Source organism: Hirundo rustica, chromosome 15 (assembly GCF_015227805.2).
Source record: "Hirundo rustica isolate bHirRus1 chromosome 15, bHirRus1.pri.v3, whole genome shotgun sequence".
Taxonomy (NCBI): Eukaryota; Metazoa; Chordata; class Aves; order Passeriformes; family Hirundinidae; genus Hirundo; species Hirundo rustica.
Window position 1 is genome coordinate 13,704,638 of NC_053464.1, and position 20,085 is coordinate 13,724,722.

At 40.8% G+C, this 20,085-nt stretch overlaps 1 protein-coding gene across 2 annotated transcripts in view; it reads left to right on the forward strand.

Moving 5' to 3' along the window:
* Window positions 1-20,085, forward strand: part of USP22 (ubiquitin specific peptidase 22) — a 91,364-nt gene that overhangs the window by 59,408 nt on the left and 11,871 nt on the right. For both annotated transcript variants that reach the window (XM_040079174.2, XM_040079175.2), the window contains 3 exons: window positions 6,809-6,978; window positions 13,553-13,700; window positions 19,685-19,790. In XM_040079174.2, coding sequence (XP_039935108.1) covers window positions 6,809-6,978; window positions 13,553-13,700; window positions 19,685-19,790 — 424 coding nt within the window. The remainder of the gene's footprint in view (window positions 1-6,808; window positions 6,979-13,552; window positions 13,701-19,684; window positions 19,791-20,085) is intronic.

Sequence of the window (20,085 nt, forward strand, 5' to 3'; positions counted from 1 at the left end):
TGTTAACTAAGAGGGGTGGGGGCAAACTAAATGCTGGAAAAACGTTATTGGTGTCTCAGTAAGTGCTGTTGTTTCCATGTGGTGTGGATGAACTGGGTCCTCTTCATACATGTGCTAGAAAATACATTCATCTCTGCTGCTGAATTGCTGCAAATCTCACTGTACATCCATCCTGACAATGTGATGTAGGTGGGTTTTTGCCATTTGGTAACTTTTCATGGGTTTATGGATGTTTTAATGGAGAAAACAAATAAAAACATTGACTTTTGAATGGCAATTCTGACACGACATAAAGAATAAATCTGGAAAGTCTCCTAGGAATGCTGAGGTCACACCAGAACTGCCCAGTTGCACACAAATATGCCAGAAATTATCCAGAAAAAGACTTGAAGTTGCCCTGTGAGCCTGAATAAAGCACTTGAACATGCTGTTAAATGTTGGATTTAAGTCAAAGCACATAAGGTGAGATTTTTTTTCTTACAGACTGGGAAATACGAACGGCTGTGTTGTTTTGTTTATTTTGAACCAGGTGGGAAATGAACTCTCTTTTAGAAAAAAAAAAACCATCCTTGGTCAGGAACCTTAGGAAAAGTAAGTCCATGCCAGAGCACCTGGTGGAGGTGCCAGCCTGCGTTCAGTGTGTGGGACACATTCCCCTTTTGGGTTTGGGTTGTCGGTTGCTCAGGTAGAGAGTGAATTTTGTCTGGATCATTCCTTTAAATGGATTGACTGAGCCAGTTTAGCCTCGGGGTAGAGCAGCGTTAACAGTGAAACAGGTCAGCAGTGAGGATGAATTCCACCAACTCTGTTCAGCAGTGACACACCGAGACTGAGAACTTTGGGGTTTGATGATTCAGCCTTATAAATAGTCCTTGTCTTCTGGTGCTGCTGATACATCCAAGGAGGAATAATGACTATATTGTTTTCTCTCCACAGTTAATGATTTTGCAATACATGTACCACTCATGGCATATTCTTCTTCCCTCCAGTGCAGCAGCTTCTGTAGTTTGACTCCAGGGTTCTCAACTGGAAACAAACTCGTGGACAATTTCTTTTAGTACACATAAGCAAATTTTTTGCTATTGAGCAATCTGTTACTTCAGTAGCAATGGAAAAAATGCAGTGATCCAGAATCCTTTAGCTGGAAATGGGAAAGTTAAAGATGGGATTTCATTTAAAATTCAAATATTTCTTTTTCCTATGATGGCTTTTTTTCTTTTTTTTCCCCATTCCAGAAGGCCTTTTCTGTTTTATTTGCCTTTCTGCTATGTAGGGATTGCTAAACTTACAGGTTTTGGTGTAGTGCACAATGCAGTGTATCTAAAATAGTCCTATAATTTATTTTCTCACTGTTTATAGGACTTATTCTTCATAGTCTTATGCTGACTGCTTCTGGGCTCAATGTCTTCTGTATTATCAAGGCTTTTAGATGAAGGGACTGGTTTCAGATTCCTGTCAGTGACAAATGAAAATACTTATTTATAGTTAAAACTGGAAAAAGAAATCCAAATTTTTATAACAATATTATCTAAATACAATGTCTTCTGTCATCCTCTCAGCCTCCCAAAATTGTAGGATTCAACATGGCCTATGAATCTTGATGTGCACAAACATATATATGATATTTTTAGATAACAGAGCGATACAGTAGAAATATTAATGTATAGAATATAACATATATAGAAAAAAATTGGAAAAATGTACTGCAGATCTCATTTTCTAAAGTAAGATGTATTGCTCTATCCTGACTTGTGATTTAAAAGGTTTAAGCTTAGAAGTTGGGTCGAGAAGAGTGAGTGAAGCTCTCCAGGTTGTGCCTGTTGGTGCTGAGCAGCTCAGGGGGTGGGAGGTGGGTGGGTGGGTGCTGCTGATGCAGCTCAGGGAAGGTGGTTTGTTTCCAGAGGGATTTACAGTCATTCACACTGAGCAGGGACTGACCTGGCAGCCCTGAATAGCTGGAGGAGTCAAGTCAGAAAAATAAAAAAGAGGGAGCATGAGCGTGTTTTCACCTGGTTCAGTAGTAACCCAGCAAGGAAAGAGTATTGCCCTGAGTGTTCATCTTCGCTTCTTTGATCTGTCGTGTAATCCCTTGCTGTCAAAACCACCCTGCTGAAGAAAAGATCTACTGATGAAGCAGTGTGAATCAATGAATCACGTATTTTCTTTTTCCTCTTCTCACTCCCAAGGTGATTTTTTTTTTTTTTCTTTTAGGGTAGATTGCATGTTCTGTGTTTGCTGGAGGTAGTCGAATTGTTCAGTTAGTTTTTAAGATCACGTCATTGAAGTTTCTTCATTTTATTTGGCTGTGGCAAAAGTTTCTGCAGTTTTTTTCTTAAACAGTTGTCAAAACAATTTAATACCCAAATGTGTTATTGGTAAGTTTGTAAAAAATGTTCAGTAAAAGCCTCTGAAGAAGAAGTTCTAATTCATTTGACTCAGTGTTCCTGGTTCTGTAGTTCCTGTGGATTTCAGTCCCTGAGGAAGGATGCTTAGCTGGAGTGTTGGGAAATAAATTCACCAAAACTGCATGGTTGGGGTTTTTTGATCACTCTTGTGATCATCGGTGTCACAGAATGTGATGAGTTTTCCTGTGTAGACTTGTAATTTTACATGTCTGTATACTGCTGCTTTCTGAAATGAGTATTTTTGTATTAACATTTCAAAAGGGATTAGCTTTGGAGAGTAATTGCTGTCACTAACCCCATTAGCACAACTGCTGCTCCTGGCATGCAGGTGCAACAGCAGCTCTGGGTCTGACTGGGCCAGTGTTTGTGGCAGCTCCATTCAGGTCCTGTGTGATTAGTTCTACACCTGAAATTTGAGAGCTGAGAGAAAATTTGGCTGTAGTTTGAGGTGCTAGGGCAGTCCTCTCTTGATATTTCAGTGAGCTCTTCCTCACTTGTGACACTGTCTGATGGAGCTGCAGGGAAGCATCAACACCAGATGGGGGACTGGGGGTAGGGGACAAAGATTGCTCTAAGGTGTTGCCAGCCTGTGCTTCATGTAGAAAGGATCACAGGCTGGCCGTGCTTCGGTGCATCTGAACTATCTCCTGGTTGTCTCACCAAGGTGCATTGACCAGTGACCGCTGCTCTTCCTTCCAGAACCTTCATTCCATTAAATCCCAGCTTTCTGCATGGGAACATTTGTTCAGACTGGTTTGTTTGCTGTCTTTCCAGTCCGAGCCTCAAGCCTGGGATTAGAAGCAAACTGAACCTCCTCCATGAGGTCAAGATTGGGTTTTCTGTATTTTCTATTCATGTGTGGTCCTCTCATTTCCCTGCTTCCCCACCTCTAATAGCTGTAGAGTTGCATTTCATGGAGAAGTGGAATTTCCTTATCTTGGCTTGGATTTTTCATCGTCCCTACGTGGGTGGACTGGCAGAACCAGTGTTCTGTTCTGGATCTCCCTGCAGCCCAACAACCATTGTTGCCTGGTGTTGCAGATCCATTGCTCTGAGCATTGGAAAAACAGAACCTGTTCCTGGAAGAAGATGGAAGAACTGAAGCTGACAAAGGTAAGCCAGCCAAAGCCCAGTCTTGAGACCAAATGTACAAAGAATTTCCCAGATGGGTTTCCCTGTGCTCAAAGCATTGCAAAAGTCGATTTCTTGCCTTTGCTTATGCCCTGCCTTACCCAACTTTTGGCAGAACGAGAGTAGTGTTGGTATGCCATGCATGATGATTAAAGGATATTTCCTTCTTTTATGATTATACCATACATGACGATTTTGTCTTGACAGCAACATTAATTTATTCTAATATTTACTATTGTATCAGCAAGGTTCAGAGCTAGAACTGCTTTCCTGTGAAGTAAATTTACCACAACAGCACACACCCATGTGTAGAAAATACTAAGTATCTCACAGGTTGCCCTTGCTCATTTCAGAAACAATTCGTGAGAAACAAAAATAAAGACAGTGCTATGAAGCTCAGCAGAAGTTTGCAAAGTACCAGAGCTTTATTATTAATAGAGGTTGGAGCCTGCTGGCAATTTTTAGACTCTGATTAGAGCCTGGTGGAGACCACTGTGGGTGCTCTAGCACAAATGGGCTGCTGCATGTGAGGTTTTGGCACATTATTTTTCTATTAATTTATGACCCACATGTTGCAATGCTTGACTGTTCCAGCAAAACCTTGCCAGGCTTTATTAAAGGGGAGGGAATAGGTGTGGCAGGCACAAAGCTTTTACATTCTCAATATGTTATTGACCAGCGTGCTGTCACTTTTAGCTGTTTTTCTTTCCAACAAAACTCATTATTCCCCATAAAAGTTAAGCACAAGAGGATGTGTTGCTCTGGGTTCTGTCAGCTCTTTTAGTTTACCTACATCAGATTCTGATGGTTTTCAATGTGCTGCAATTACTTATGCAGTACCTGAGCTGTAGTTCCTCCTACCTGTTTAATTTCAAACACCCGTTTAACAGACTGTGCAGCAGCTGCAGTCATGGCTTCCACAAGGATAAGATTGATGTGTGCTCCTTTCCTTTTTCCCTTTTCAACTGAGTAAGTTCTCATGTTTTGCTACAAATCAGCATTTTCTGATTTTTATTGGGGTTTGGAGTATTCACGTTTCAGCCTTTTCTGTTTTGCAGGTTGCTTTGTCTTGGTTCATTCAAGTGAAGCCCCAGCACATGAATCACTCCATTTAGATCCGTGAAAAACTGACCAAGACCAAGCAAGCAGAGTAAACCAAGAGCCTTCTGAGTTTGATGCCTGTAACTGTCTCCTGGTGGCATCTCTGAGGAAGATTTGATTCTTGTGGTCACAGGGAAAGACAGTCCAGCCACAGGCATGTAATAAATGATTCTTAATAAATGATTCCAAAAAGCTGCCTTTATGTGTTTGCTTTTGTGACTGCTCTATTAGACACCAAAAAGTGCTAGGGAGAATCTCTAAATGTACTACTGGTTTTCCTCCAGTTTTTCTGTGCTGAACAGGCTGGCTTGGAAATCTGGTGCTAACCAGAGGGAGAAATAGGGAGAGATTCTTCTGCTTCTCAAAATACCCTGCATGTCAGGGAGCCTTCCAGCCTCCTGTGAGCGCAGCCTGTGATTTAAATAAACCCAGTCAATTTTAAATGGCAGAAAACGAGGGGAGAGGTAAGCAAGAGGTACCAAGACGTTTCTCCACTTGCACAGTGTGAACCCCCTCCTGTTGTGACATTGTTTGCAGAGACGCAGACTGGGAATTGAAATAGGGTTGTGGACCAAGCTGAAGCATCACACAGTATTTCAAGCTGCTCCAACAAATTAACTATTTAACACTCTGCTAATGTTGTGCACACACTTATTGCCTCTCAGCATGAAAATCAAGCAAATAATTGCAACAAGCTTCTGCCCGGTAGAAATCACTGTAATATAATGAGAAACTTTGTCCTGTGAATAAACAGAAGGAACAGGAAGCTGTTGGAAGCAGCTCGATATTGCTTTAGATGCAGGAAAAAAAAAAAAAAATTTAGGAGTGCTCTGTGCCCGTGCCTTCAGCTCCGGGTGCAGTTCAGGCTGCTGTGGTGCCCGTTCTCCTCGGTAACGTAGCAACTGCACCACACCCCCTCCTGCTGCAGGATGCTAAAGAGCCCTTGGAGCACTATCTGCTGTACTGCACGGGAACTGCACCACTCCTAATTAGCACAGCACTGCCAGCTCAGAGGGGTTGGGGTTGGTTTTTTTTTCATCCCGTGGAATGACAAGGAAATTCTTCGTTCTCTGTCCAGTAATCCTGTGTTTTCTTTCAATGTTTCTGTAGTAATCTTATTTTTATTGCAGAAGAGGACTGTGTTAGTTTTAAATCAGTACCAGAATTGTATCTATCGGTGCGTTTTGTCTCCTTTTGAAGTAAGTTGGTGATTAAAAATAAGCATTCTTAGCCACCTGGTGCTCTTCTCGTTTAGTGCTCCTGTATGGTGGTATTATGTTAACGTTTTGGAAGAATACTCAAGGATTTGAGCATGTTTTTCTTCTCACTTAGACTTTGCAAATGACTGAAAAGCTTTCCCCACTCCTAACCTCTCTTCTGTTGTGCAACAAAAGAGCTTTCATTTAAGCATCTTGATTTCCAAGCACAAGGAGTCGTCTCTGGGCATTACTGAACGTTTGACTTAAGGTGTGATGAATCCTCTTATGCCAAGTTGAATTTTTTGATGTATGCTCTAGATTAATGTTTAATTTACCTAAAACGAGTGTGGAATTAGTGTTATTCAGAGTTTCTTTTTTAAAGTTGTTCTGTTCAGATGTTGGGTTTTGTACAAAATCTCCTAAGTCTGCATTGGATGTCACAGCCTGACTCGGTTTGTCAGGGGTGTTTCCTTTGCTGCCTGTCTTAGAAAGATGATGATTATAACAGTGCAAAAGCTTATTCTGGCTTCATGACCTGCATGCAGGAAAGCTTTTTAAACAATTTGAAAACTTACTCACTGATTTCTTTAGATGTATTGGTTTCTTACTGTACTGATTTACCAGTTGTTGTCATTTCACTTTGGTATCAGTCTTGGGGAGGGACATGTTTTGGTGACATGTGGCACAGCAGCCATTGCAAAATAGTGGTATTGGTATTGCTGAACTTTTAGGTTTCTTTATTTCTTAGAATTTAAGAAATCCTAGTGTAGTTCAGAAAGCTTCTGCAGCTTCTTGTGACTTGAGTACAGAAATACCAATAGCCTCCCTAAACCAGTATAAAACTGTATTTGGAGCCGTGCATGTAATACCATAAATCCATGGCAATATTGCAAAAACTATATAAAAATGCAAATTACCGGTTTTTTAACTTGATAATGCTTATGCATCCCCTCCCCCTTTCTGTCTTTATAGGTCTACGAGGGCTAATCAATCTTGGGAACACATGTTTTATGAACTGTATTGTCCAGGCACTTACCCACACTCCACTGCTGCGAGATTTCTTCCTCTCCGACAGGCACAAATGTGAAATGCAAAGCCCCAGCTCATGTCTGGTCTGTGAAATGTCTACGCTCTTTCAGGAGGTGAGTGCTCTTTGCCACAAAGCATCGCCTTGCCACAGATGCTGTTTCTTACCCCGAAAGGAATTGTGTTCTGTTTGCAAATATAAAGGGAGTGCAAGTCATATTTCCCCTCAAAATGTAGTAAAACGAAGCAGTAAAGATTGAGACCTCCCTGTCAAAAATACGCAGCTGCTGAAACGAAAACTAACGGCTTTCAAGTCCTGTTGTGAAGTCACCCTTGTTTAGGCAAAGCTGGTACTGGAAATAATTACAGCGCTGCCTGTTCTTCTGAGACTGATCTGGGAGTCCTTAGTCTTAAAGCTGAATGTGTGCTTTAATTAAAAGTGCAAGTTGTAACTGGAAAATATGTCATGAGCTCTTTGGATGATAATGGGAGTGAGAATAAAGCAGTAGTGTACATCCTTGTGGTTTAAGGTGCTGGATTATGTAGGTCTGTATGAATATTTTAAAGATCTCAATTCAGTGCTTGTTCACCGGCAGAAACATCTTTTCTGTCATCTCTTACGTGCAAACCCAGTAAGGGCAAGGAAGGAGGATCAAGAGAAGTAAATGTGTTGCCACAGTTTGTGTCTTCCCTGTACAAGCTGCACCTCCTTCCCTTTCCCACTCAGGAATCTGGCTTTGCAGTGTGTCTTTACTGTAGGTCTGCTCTGTGCTGTATGAGACCGGCACAGGCTTTTCCTTAATAAGTAGTTTTTATTAACTATCTTAATTCCACATCAGTAATGTAAGGACTGGGGGTGGACACAGGCTCGTAATTTTAAGATGTCTTTCAAAACAAACCCAGTTCTGTGCCTTTCCCTCAGTGGTAGATCTGCTTTCTTGGAAAGTAAAATAAAACCAAAAAACCAAAAAGAGCTGTAGTGTAGTGCTGTCATGGAGTGTTTAAAATTGCTGGAGATGTCTGTACACAGAGCAGGTTTTCTGTGGATGTGCTGTTGTGGAATTTCATTCTGACAGGGACCAACCTAAAATAGCTTTACCTTTATCTTGTGATTTTCAATTTGATTTTACTCTTGTGCCTTTTTCACAAGAGATTATTCTTTTTGGCCACTGCAGGTGAGTTAAACATATTCATAAGAAGGTAAAGCCCCTTTAGTTGTTCCAGTACAAAGCTGTTTTCTGCTCATACTCAAGACTTCTGGGGAATTGCAACGTTTCATGCTGCTTATCAATCATTAGCTGCATGTTACATTTCTTACTTTTTGTTCTATTTTTCAATTGTTCCTGAGTCTGTCAGGAAAAGAGGTAAAAACAAAAGGCAGGCAGACCAATAGGTAGCAGCTGTAGGATTATTGAAACCAGATGTGCAGTTAAGTGGGGAAATACCACAATGCCTAGATAAAAAAATCAGTCATGGTACAGAAATACCAGTTTCTGTACACTGTTAAAGCAGAAACCTATTTGCTTATTTAAAAATAAGGAACTATTATATTCTTGATATCCTTTCCTGAAATAGTGATATAAAGTCTTATGTTGATGAACATCACCACACTCTACTAACACATGGGTTTTTTAAAAAATCCCTTGGGAAAGGGGGACATGAGTGTTAGGTTACAGATTGAGAGGCTGCAGGAAAGATCAAGACTCTCTAAGTAATGATTTTTGTTTCCATTTTTATATGTGGAGCCCTGTTGATGGCTCAGGATGCCTTTTGCTCTACTGTGAGCATGGAACAAAGAACAGGCTGTTATCCAAAATGGGGGTTAAATACAGCATTTGTATTAGTTTCACTTGTAATCAAGTTAAATTTCATACACAGCTTTGGGAAGCTCGGCCTCCATTTTCAAATCAAAATGCATGCCTACACTTGCATTAGTTCTATTAATTAACTGTTCTGCAACACGAGGGTGTATGGATGAGGGAACAGCCATATCTGTGACACCAGACTGTGCAGACAGCAATAGTCCCTGTCCTTATTTCACATTAAATACTGCAGCCATGTGCTGTGGGAGGACACAGAAAGTGACTCAAGCTCCTTGAAGTAAAACTGGAGTTTAATCCTCCTGAGCAAAGCTGTTGGGTCTGTAACCAACTCGGTGGATTTTAACTGACAAGCAGTAAATACCTTACTGGTTTTATGGCTGTCAGCACCCATTGTATAGCTCTGTTCCCAGAGAGTTTTAATTCTTTGCATTCAGAATTAAAATGAAAATTTTGGATTGGTTTGGAGCAGCCTGGTCATGCTTCACATCCCAGCTCTGTGCAGTGGTTCCAGTGAAGATTCTGTCACTGCCTTTGCAGAGCTGAGGTCTGAGTGAAGGAAGGCAAACCAGGAGATCTCAGTGCTATGGTTAAGAATTCCTCTGTAATTGAATTACCAGGGAAACTTTGATTCAGGTTCTGTCTTGTTTCTACATAGCTTTCCCACCGGGATTAACTGGTGTGGTTATCCCAAAGCATCTTACCCAGGGACAAACAATCAGGGCAAGGGTTAATTTCATCTCCCCTCCACCCTTCTTTTCTGAAGGTGTGATCTCAGGCAAATGGAATGCCAGGGGATCTGATGAGTGCCTGAGTGGGAGCTCTCCAGGAGAAAAAAATCGAGACTGTGTTGAGCATGAAATGAAACTTGCTATATATAAATAAGCAAGTTTTGCCCTTTTGGCTCTTAAACAGAAGTTACCATCCCACTTTTGTTTTGTTTAAGGTTGTGTAGGTATATAGGTTGAGTGATTTCTCTGTGATAAATAGGAACCTACAAAGTTCTTCCACCTTGAAGTAGGTTGGTGGTGAGTAATGACTATCAAATGGTTCTCAGGACTGAAGTGTTTTTTTTCCTGGTAGCTTTTCTTACAGACACACCAAGCATTGAGCTCTGTTTGTTTTAAAAATATCTGACTGCATCAATTAACGTTCCCATTTGTGCTACATGAAACCTGTTTCTCAATAGAATCATGGCATGACTTACACTGCATAAGAAAAGGAATGGAAAGGATTTGGGAGTAACAGATAGTGGTGAAGCTGGACAGAGGGAAGATAGAACACCCAGAATCCATTCATTGAGCCTTTTGCTGAAAGGGTTGGTGCACTCCTTTTTACCTACTGGTGTTTGTGTTGTAGTTTTGCTTCAGCAATAAAAATGAATTTTAGGATGGTCTACGCCCTGAGGTTTATCCAAATCCTTCCCAGAATGAGCACTCAGGAAGGTAGGATTAGAAGATCTGTGTTCTCATGTGCTCTGTGACTGGAATAGTAAGAATACCCGGGAGTAGAGCAGAATGCAGCGTATCAGAGATGGAAGGAACAAAACCTTCCTTCTTCCCATCATTACTCATCCTCGTGAACCTATCTCAGTGCACAGCACAAGCACAGGAAGAGCTGAGAAGTGAGGACCAAGAGGGAAAAGGAGGAGATGATTTATGCCTTTGATACCTGAAGATGCTACTGTTGAAGTGACTTTTGTATAAAATAAGTTACAACAAAGGTACAACAGGAGGGGAAAATGTAGTTAAGGCTCTTTACGTAGACAGAAGCCTTGCATTTTGTCATGGAAAATACAAAGTTTGTGCTGGTTTAATAAAACCTTTTCCCTGAAATAAGTGTAGAACATTCAGAGTTCACGCAAGCAAAATGCATTTTGTGATTCTTTGAACCATTGTTCTTTGGGAAATCTCCAGAAGGTGTTCTCCTGCATGTGTTCCATGTGCTGCCCAGTCCTTTCATCCATTGTAAATTGTCAGAAAATTTAAAGTCTTTACTGAGAACCAATTTCCAAGAGGAGTATATTTTACTTCTCTAATTGGACTTGAACCTGGTACAGGATTTCTGCCTATAAACTCATAATTACAAAGCTCAGAGACTATTTAGCAGATACATGTACAGGATAAATCAAATTTATCTGGTTATTCACATAACTGAAAAACTTCTGTACATTTTTTTGGCAGGAGGAGGAGAAAGAAATACAGATGTGTATGCTGAGGTCTTGTTTTGTTTTAAAACCTCACTGGTATCTGTATATTTTTGGTAACAACAATACAAATTAAAAAGCCTGTAGTCTTCTAAATCCCCCAAAGATTCTAAAGTACAACAGCAAGTGTTTTAAATGGAAAAGCAAGATTACTTTTACTTGGGCTGTGTGTAAGAATGGAAGCTTTGAATCCTGGTTGGTTTGTTCCTTTCTCCCCCCCTTCCTTTTTTTTCCTGGAACAGCAATTAAGCAGTGTATTACCCCACACTTTGAAATTGCTCAGACTGGTTCTCTCCAATATAAACAGCTGGTACTGCTGAATTGAAAACAAATTTAAACAAAAAAAAAAAGATTTTTATGTTTGGAACAGTTGTGCCATTGAAGTGTTTTAAAGATGACAAATACATTGTTGTTTATATTTTCACACTTCAGTGAAAAGGTTGGAATAAGACTTTACATGGACTCTTTTCCTTTTTGTGGATTGGAACAGCTCTGATAGGCTGCTCTTCCCAGCAGCAAGGAAATGACAGAGATGGGATGGATGTTTTAGACATTCCAGTTCAAATATTATTATTGAATGTGCTCAGATTCTTTGTTTTATTTAGTATTTATTCGAGCAGTGAAGCTTTTCCCCCACCCCACATTCTGACCAGGCAGGTTTCTTATTTTTTGTGAGATAATTGTTAATAATTCGCTAAAGCTTCACGTCAGATCCTTCTCATCCTACTGAGGCAGCAGAGAAATCTGCTGGCAGGTCTTGTGTCTGCAGTGGAGTAATTACATGGAGTGCTGGTGGTTAAAATGACCGGAGAGCTCTGGGACTAATTGTAAGAAGTGACAGAACAGGGAAGTTTTATTGCTGCAGTTCCCTGAATTATGTTGAGCAGCAGCTGCGTCAGCAGATTTCAATTACCACACTCCTGCTCCAGCCCCTCGGTGTCATCCTTGTTGGCATCAGAGCTAACTATTGATCTTTGTATTTATAGGAGCTGCAGAGGTGCAGCTTCTTGTTTGGGAATATTTCTGTGGGGGGAAAATCCACTAAAATAATGTAGAAAATCCTTACCAATATGAGGACTGGGTGAAGATTGTGCTGCATTTTGCTAACCTGTCCCTTAAAATACAGTGTTTTCTCTCAGCAGGTTTGTAGCACAGTGCCTGTGCTTGGATTTACATAAAATGTTCAGAGACTGTGCAGGGAGAAACTCGGGGATGGGGAAGGGAGCTCACTTTTCCAATAAGGATGAGAATTACATACTGCTGGGGGTTTAAATCTTGGTTTTGTTCTGTGTATTTGCCACTGTCTGTCTTCTGTTTGGGAAGAATGACTGAAAAGAAACTGCCATGGATTTGATAGGATCTTGGGAAAACATAATTGTGGAGTTGCAGGCAGCATTTACTGGCAGATACCTTTGCCGAAGGTGAGGGAAGGCAAAATGACTCACAAATGTTCACTTATTAAAAATAAAATGTTACTCTGTCAAGTGAATAAACTCTTCTGAGCCTTTTCTGACTCCTGCAGGGACACCACAAGCATCCCTGCTTTGCTTTTGGAACTGGTATCACTGTGCAGGGATAAAGGAAGGGCTGAGCCTCAACCCAGGGAAACACAGACCCTTAGCATGGGTGGTTTTTTGGCATGTTTTTTTGGGGGGTGGGTTGGTTGGTTGGGGTATTGTTTTGTTTGTTTGGGTTTTTTCAAGTGGGGCTTGGCTGATTTTTAATTAAAAAAAGTTTCAGTGGCAGTGTCTTCCTGCCCTGTGCTGACTTCCCTCCCCAGCTGTGTCACCCCCCAGCAGCAGCAGTGTTTCACATCAGGCTGGGCTGACTGAATAATTCATCTGTGCACTCTCTAATGTGCTTCTGGCAAAATCACCTGGGGCAGTTTTAGTCACTCTGGAGCCAACTCATCAAATTTTGACTGAAGCAGATGAAGGAGCAGATGCAGGAGCTGGTCCAGCACCAGATTCCCAGGCAGGGGCACCCTGCTGGAGCAGTGATGGCAGCTGGCTTTGGGGATTGCTGACTGAATGGGGACCTTCAGCTCTGCAAACAGCTGGCTCAATAAAGTTGTTTTCAAAGCCTTTTACAGTGAAAGGCCAGTACTGGCATGAGACTGCTGCCCTGCTTGGAAATTTTTCCATAAAATTGGACTGTGCACAGCATTTGGATGCGGAGTTGCCATGGGTCGGGGATTGGCTGACAGTCAGCATCTAATATTCTCATCTTCCGTGTTTGTTCTGATATGGGGTGGGTGTTTCATTCACATAATTTGTGAATGAAATTGCTGATCCTTTTCAGATGCAGGATTTTTTTCCTCTCTTTCCTCCCCAGCCTATTTTAATAAAAGCCAATGGTAACAGTAAGCAAATTGTGAGTGATGTTTGTGTCTGTCTACCCCACTCCCTTCACCCCCACATTTTTCAGGCTAATCCATCACAAACCGATGGAATTTCAGGGGAGGAAACTGAGCTGCTCAGTTCTGAGATCACTTCTCCAGCAGTTTGTGACAAAATCTGCCTCTCTCCTTTCTTATTAAGGCCATCAGAATTAAACGTTTTAAATTGATTTGACTAATTGCGCTCATTTAACTTTTTTAATAATGAAATGCACTGAGGCTGTGTAAGTTGTTAACAGTCGTGTCCTTCTCTTTGCTTTGAGCAGTTTTACTCTGGGCACCGATCTCCTCACATTCCATATAGGTTATTGCACCTGGTATGGACTCACGCACGGCATTTAGCAGGGTACGAGCAACAAGATGCACACGAGTTCCTCATTGCTGCATTAGATGTGCTACACAGACACTGCAAAGGTAAGGCTTGTCCTGAGGCTCCAATCAACAAGGATTATTGCATCAAAAGGAGGTAGAGCCATCTCTTCTTAAACCAGGTTTAGTGTCAGTACAGCACTCTTGGCAAATTGCTTTTAAAATGTTCGGTAGGCTTAAAAATATTTCTAAATAAATAAATAAACAAACCGTTTCCACTGTCAAAAAGATCAAGAGTTAGAAGCAGACAAGCCTGTACATTGGTTTGAATCACCATCATGATGTTCTCTTATTGGTTGTGAGTCACTGTCTTTTCTTTTAAATTGCCATTTTCATTCTATTTATACGTGAAGTAGTTAGAACTCTTACTCAGAGTGTCATGGGACTGATGAAAATAACATAGGGGAGAGGTTATGTCTTAATACTTAATGCTATTATTCTGCTTAAATATGATTCTCCTGTATTTCTGATACCAAACTGCTGAAAGAAATGGGTGGCTATGGGATCTTGTTTTATTAGTCTGTATAGAACAATACATAATTGTACCACACAATAAAAATATCCACTGCCATGCTTTTTTGATAGGAAGTATCTAAGTCTTGATTTTCTAATATCAGACAAAATTATGTATGTTCTGTTTGTTAGCTGAAGTGAAAATTTCCCAGTCTGCCAATGTTTGCTCTAGCTTGATTCGCTTACTGCAGCAGCAAAAATTTTACTGTTCCTCCAAGAGAAAAGTAGTAGGGTTGATACTAACAGAACAAACAAAAAGTCCTTGGCTATCAAAAAGAAGATTTAAGCGCTCAACTTTGCTCAAATGCTCTTAGGAAAAGCACTTAGGGTTTAGTTCTTTGCCTTATCAGAGGACTGTCCAAAGGAAGGCTGCTGCTGCTGCTGCTTCTCTGAACCACTGTGAATCTTGCTTTTATCTCTGAGGTAGCCCTGCGTGGCAGCAGATGGGCTTGTTCACATCCATAATTGGTGCCTCCAAAAGAATCTTCTCCAAAAAAAGTATTGCTAAGGACAGGAGTACACAGAGCAGTTCCTTTGTAGCTATTAATATCTGTCATTTGACAATCACTAGCTGGATTTCAATAATCCAAATGAAACTGGTGTGGAAGTCCAGTAAGGAACAAAATCTACCCAAATATTGACTTCTCACTTCTGAACACTGAACAAATTCAGCTGCAAACAGAAGCACTCCTTTGTTCCTGTTAAATTTCTGAACCATTGATCTAACAAATCTTCTTTTTCATTATCTCTGATACAAGAGAATGTTCATATTTCTTCTACACATCCTCATTAATGAATGAATGAATAGTATTTGTGTCTCAGAATTGTAAAGAGAAAAACTTGCAAGAATAAAGGTCCCTGAGCTCTTCTCAAACTGATAAAGAATCTGAAAAGACTTTAGAAGAAAATGTGATTTGACTTTAAATTAAGAATCTCTCTGACATATCTTCCTTGACATCTCTGCAGCCAGGTTTTCAAATTTCTGTTTCTGAAGAAATAGAGAGGCTTTTATTAAATCATAGTAAATAATCTATACCACATCAAGGTAATTTAAAAGAAGTGGCTGAGCAGTTGTGTGAGAACCAAACAAGTTAATCTAAACCAGAATTTCAAGTATAGTCATGCAAAACCACATTTGGAGCAAACTAGTTTCCAGTGTAATGAGAAAGTTTTCCCACTTGTGTATCCACACAGACACACTTGCATGTGAAGTGTGCAGATGTAAAAATATTATTACTAATAGTGAGAATATGTCCTACAGCTACAATAAGCAAATAATACTTCCCCTGCCAGTATTAAATATTTATTTTAATGAACGAAAAAAGCTTTTAAAGCTTCCAGTCAATAGTAATGAAGTTTTAAAATTAACACACAGTGAAATAAAATAAAGTCATGGGGGAAATTTTGCTCTGGCTTTTGGACATTATTCATGATCACCAAAGCTTCAGGCACCAAAGTAAATGAAAGTGTTCCTTATGTACAAATATCCAGTGATGTTTGTGTGGCTGTCATTAGTCATTTATCCCTTTTCCATTCCATGTACTCAGCTGTCTAGGAAGTGTCTTAGTGCAAGTGAAGACAAAGCTGTGAATATTTGTTATCTGTCACTGCCTAAATTATGAAAAATACGTGATTCTGATGTCCATGTAAAGATAAGTTTTGTAATCCTACAACTGCCCTGAGATATTATGTGGGCAGGCTGGCCCGGGTAATTTTGTTTTGATTTGGTTGGTGTTTAAATGCTGATTGAATCTATACTTTGCTTTTAGTGGCATTGTGGAGTTTTGGAAGCCCAGGATATCTGTCTGATCTCCATGTAAATCCTGGCTGAGGGCTGATAGGTGTGCTGGCACTGTTGGGTTGAGCTGTGGCACCTGGGCAGGGCATATTCTGAACCCTCAGTAGGGCTCCTCTCTGTTACTCCTCTCCTGGAGTAACAGAAAATATTTTTGAATAAAAGAGCTCGAGTGTGTCTTGCCTGTGCATCAGTTTTTCATTCCAACAGCCAGAGGCAGGGATCTGACTGGAAACTCGTATTTTGGTGGAAAAAAAATAGTGTAAATAATCTGTATTTCTGCCCATACTGTAAAGCATTAAGTCAGCTTTTAGTCATCATGACAGATACATCTTTATCCCCAGTGCTCTTGGATAAATTCGGGGTTCTAATTCTGTAATCTCCCACCCCAGTGAGGCTCCAGTCATGCAGACACTTTTTAGTTTCCCACCTTGGTCTCAGACATCTTCAAGTCAAGCTTAGTGAAACTTAGACCAGAATTACTGTTCTCTTAAAAGGATCAAGGCTGCAAGTCAAAAATGATTGTTCTGTCCAGTGACATCACTGGCTGTGGGGGTTCCTGTTTGTAGGAGCAACAGCATTCAAGTGGCAGAGATGGGCAGTGGTACACAAAGGTTTGAAAAGCGAGATAGAAAAATAGAAATAATCCTGTGTTTTTATGCCAGTCTTTACTCAGTAGCCTAAAAAAAGGGAGACTAGTACTTTAAAGCTGATTAGTCCTCATTTATTAGGATTTCTTGAAGCTTTTTACATTCAACCTTTAACAAGGGGTGCTGCAAAACAAATCTGAAGCCAGAAAAAGAGTGGTGTATTGAGATTTGGGAGGAAAACACTGCCCTGCTCTGTGAATTCTGTATGATATTCTTAGGAATTGGTAGAGCATATGCTTGTGAAACATGTCATCTGCTCTGATCCATACAGAGTTGTGTGTACACTGCTTTGTCAGAAATAACAAGCGCTTGTTCAGAACACCAGGGACCAAAGCTGAAATATTAACATTAATGTCTTGTTTTGATAAACACCCCTTTAAAATCTGATAATTCTTGACTTCCCTTTTCTCATTTAAAATACAGAATGGAAGACTGAGGCAAAATTTGTATTTTTATATCAAAAGCAAAAACAATCTTAAAAAATGGTCTATAGCTGTTTTTACTGTTGCTGTGTATTATTCACCTTTAGTGGTATATTAAATTTGAGCACAGATTAGCATGCTTAGTTATTGTACAGACACAGTAGTAACCTGTGTGGGGGTTTTTGAGACTTGCATTTAATTTGAGTCTAAACTCCTAAACTCAATTTTCAGCCATTCTCTTAATAATTAATGTGTACATTGATGTATTTTTAAGTTTGCTTTTAGTCTCGTGCTGACCGTTCTTAGAAGCTGCTGATTTCCCTGGACCGGATTTAAACCCTCCAAAAAAATCTGAAATTAAAACCTCATTCAGGAGAAATGTTGAAGGGAACCTTAACTTGAGCACACCAATCTAGCAGCTTCTAGTTCTCAGCTGCATAATATACCTCCCCTCAGCATCTGTTCCATATTGACAAGTGTGTGTAGGTGGTAATCTTACTCTTTTTTTCCCTCCTCTCCAACCAAATGTCATGGGAAATAATGTTGAGTGGGTAATACCCTTCTGTTTTGCTGGGAACAAGCTTGCAGGATATTCGTTTGAGACCCTCTCATCACTGATCCTAAGTGACTTGTGTAATTGAAAAGGGAGCTCAGTTCCCTCTGGAGGAGGAGGTGACTGTCTGCTGCAGGTGTCCAGCTGGGATGGTTGGTACCTGTGGTCCAGGGAAAAGCTCTCAGCACTGCTTTTCTCCTTCTGCCCCCTCCAAACAAAGCACAGACCATGTTTGAACTGGGGACGTTACAGAGATATGGTAGTTGCATGTGGATTCTTTAAAAAGTGCAGTTTTAACTAAAACCCAGGTAATTCTATTTTGAATTTTTTTTTTCCTTTAATGCTTGTGAATGTAAGAGAAGCTTTTGCTGTAGGTGAGGGATGCCTTGCACAGTCTCTATCCTGTATGCCCTCTTCATTAGCTTAGCATAATTGAGCCCTTTAAAAGCTCTTAAGTTCAGTAAGATTTAGCTGAAATTCCCATCAAGAAACGCCTCAGACCGGGTGTGATAACCCTCAACTTGAACCTCGTACACTTGAAATCTAATTTTAGAGCATTTTCTTCAAGAGTCTTTTTAAGGAAACAATGTGCTTTTCTTGGCAATTCAGACAAAAGTTTCTAAAGCCTAAATCCGGCAGCTGAGGGAGAACTTTCCTGAGGCATTTAGAATCTAATTAACTCAAGTGGCCCATTGCAGCTTAGCAGGTATCACCTATGACTGCTTTTCCACACTTAGGATCCCGTGGAACCTTTGCCAGATTATTATGTAATACTTTTCAACATAATTCTAAAGCTTCAGTGGAAGAAAAAAAAAAACATAATTCTATCTGTTCCTGCTACAAGAAAACTCCAGTTAGAGCACCTTAGACACATGAAGATGGTCTGTTGCCCTACTTTTAGAAACTTTCCATTTCTTCAGATGGTTTTTTGGACATTCTTGGGTAGAAAATAAATGGTTTTGAGAAATAGCTGAGATTTGAGGAGTATTTCAGTATTTCCGTCTTAGCATTTCACTTTCAGAAATCAAATACTTCCCAGTGAGTTAAATACACTGGGAAATCTGTCCAAACTTAGTTCTGTTGTAGCAGTTGCTGTTGAAGGAGTTGGGAAAACATCTTGAGATGTATTTTAAAAAATAATTAGCTGGTGCTGTGTAGTAGTTGGTGTGTGCAGCTCTGATGGCAAAGCAAGCCCAGGTGCATCTGTACTACCCAAGGAGAATAAGCAGTGCACAGTCTGCACATCCAAAGTAAAGGGTGGCATTCCTACTTCACCTGTGAGGAATGCAGGGAGAAGGCTTTGAAGCTGAGGACTGTGTGAAGAAGTGTTTGGTTATTTAATACTCTGGTTATTTTGAGAAAGTTGAATTGGCCTAATCTCAGCACTCGAGTCCTAAAAATGACACTTTACTCCTGGGACCTGCAGTGACAGTGTGTGATGCCTGAAAGATGGGAATGTGTTCACTGTGCCCCTGGGGAGCTCAGAGGATTGCTGTGCCTCTGGAGAAGCTGGAGGAGGACACAGCATAGCCTCCTCACTTCAGATAAGGACATCTTTCATTTTCCCACTGAGAAAACCTGCATGGAAGGTGCACATTGATGGTGAAAGGCAGTGGGCTGGGGGTAAATGGCTCTTAACAAACCCTCTCCCCTCACTCTACTCACAGAAGCTGACTGGGATAGAAGTAAAAAGTAGCATTTGCTGAAGTTTCTTTCCCTCTGTGAGGTTTAAATATTGATTTTCATGAACCATCTTGGCAGCTCCTTTGTCTCAGGAGCTGATCTCTGTGCCAGGCAGTGCAAAGAAACCTCTGTAAAGGGAGATGCCCTGAGCAAGGGTTTGGCTAAGAGCTGCTACGGCTTAAAGCTTCACCTCTACATTTAGTCACCTTCTGATTATCTTCTATATTTTTCAAGGAGTTCCCATCTTGCTTCCATGTTTCTGCAATGCACAACTTTTGCAGGGTTCTGTATTATCCTTGTGAACTTGCAGTGTAAGTCTGAGTTAGAAAGAGTTACTGGAGACACAGTCCAAGACAAACCACTGTTCCCTCAGAGGATTTTTGACTTCTGAGCCTGTGTTTGCATTCCTGCAGGTGATGATAATGGGAAGAAGGCCAACAACCCCAACCACTGTAACTGCATCATAGACCAAATCTTCACAGGCGGACTGCAGTCGGATGTTACCTGTCAAGTCTGCCAGTAAGTCACTTCTTCCTGATCCTGGGCTCTGATTCGAATCTGCACCTCCTCCAGTGCAGTGCCCTGACCCTTTCCTCTCTTGAATGCCAATAAATACCAGCAAAACTCCAGAAGGATGAGAACTGTGTAAGTGCAGCACCATGAGGCACCAGCACAGATTTCCCAGACAAGCTGTGGCTGCCCCATCCCTGGGAGTGTTCAGTGCAAGGCTGGATGAAGCTCTGAGCAGCCTGCTCTAGTGGGAAGTGTCCCTGCCCATGGCAAGGGCTGGAATGAGATGATGTTTAAGGTTTCT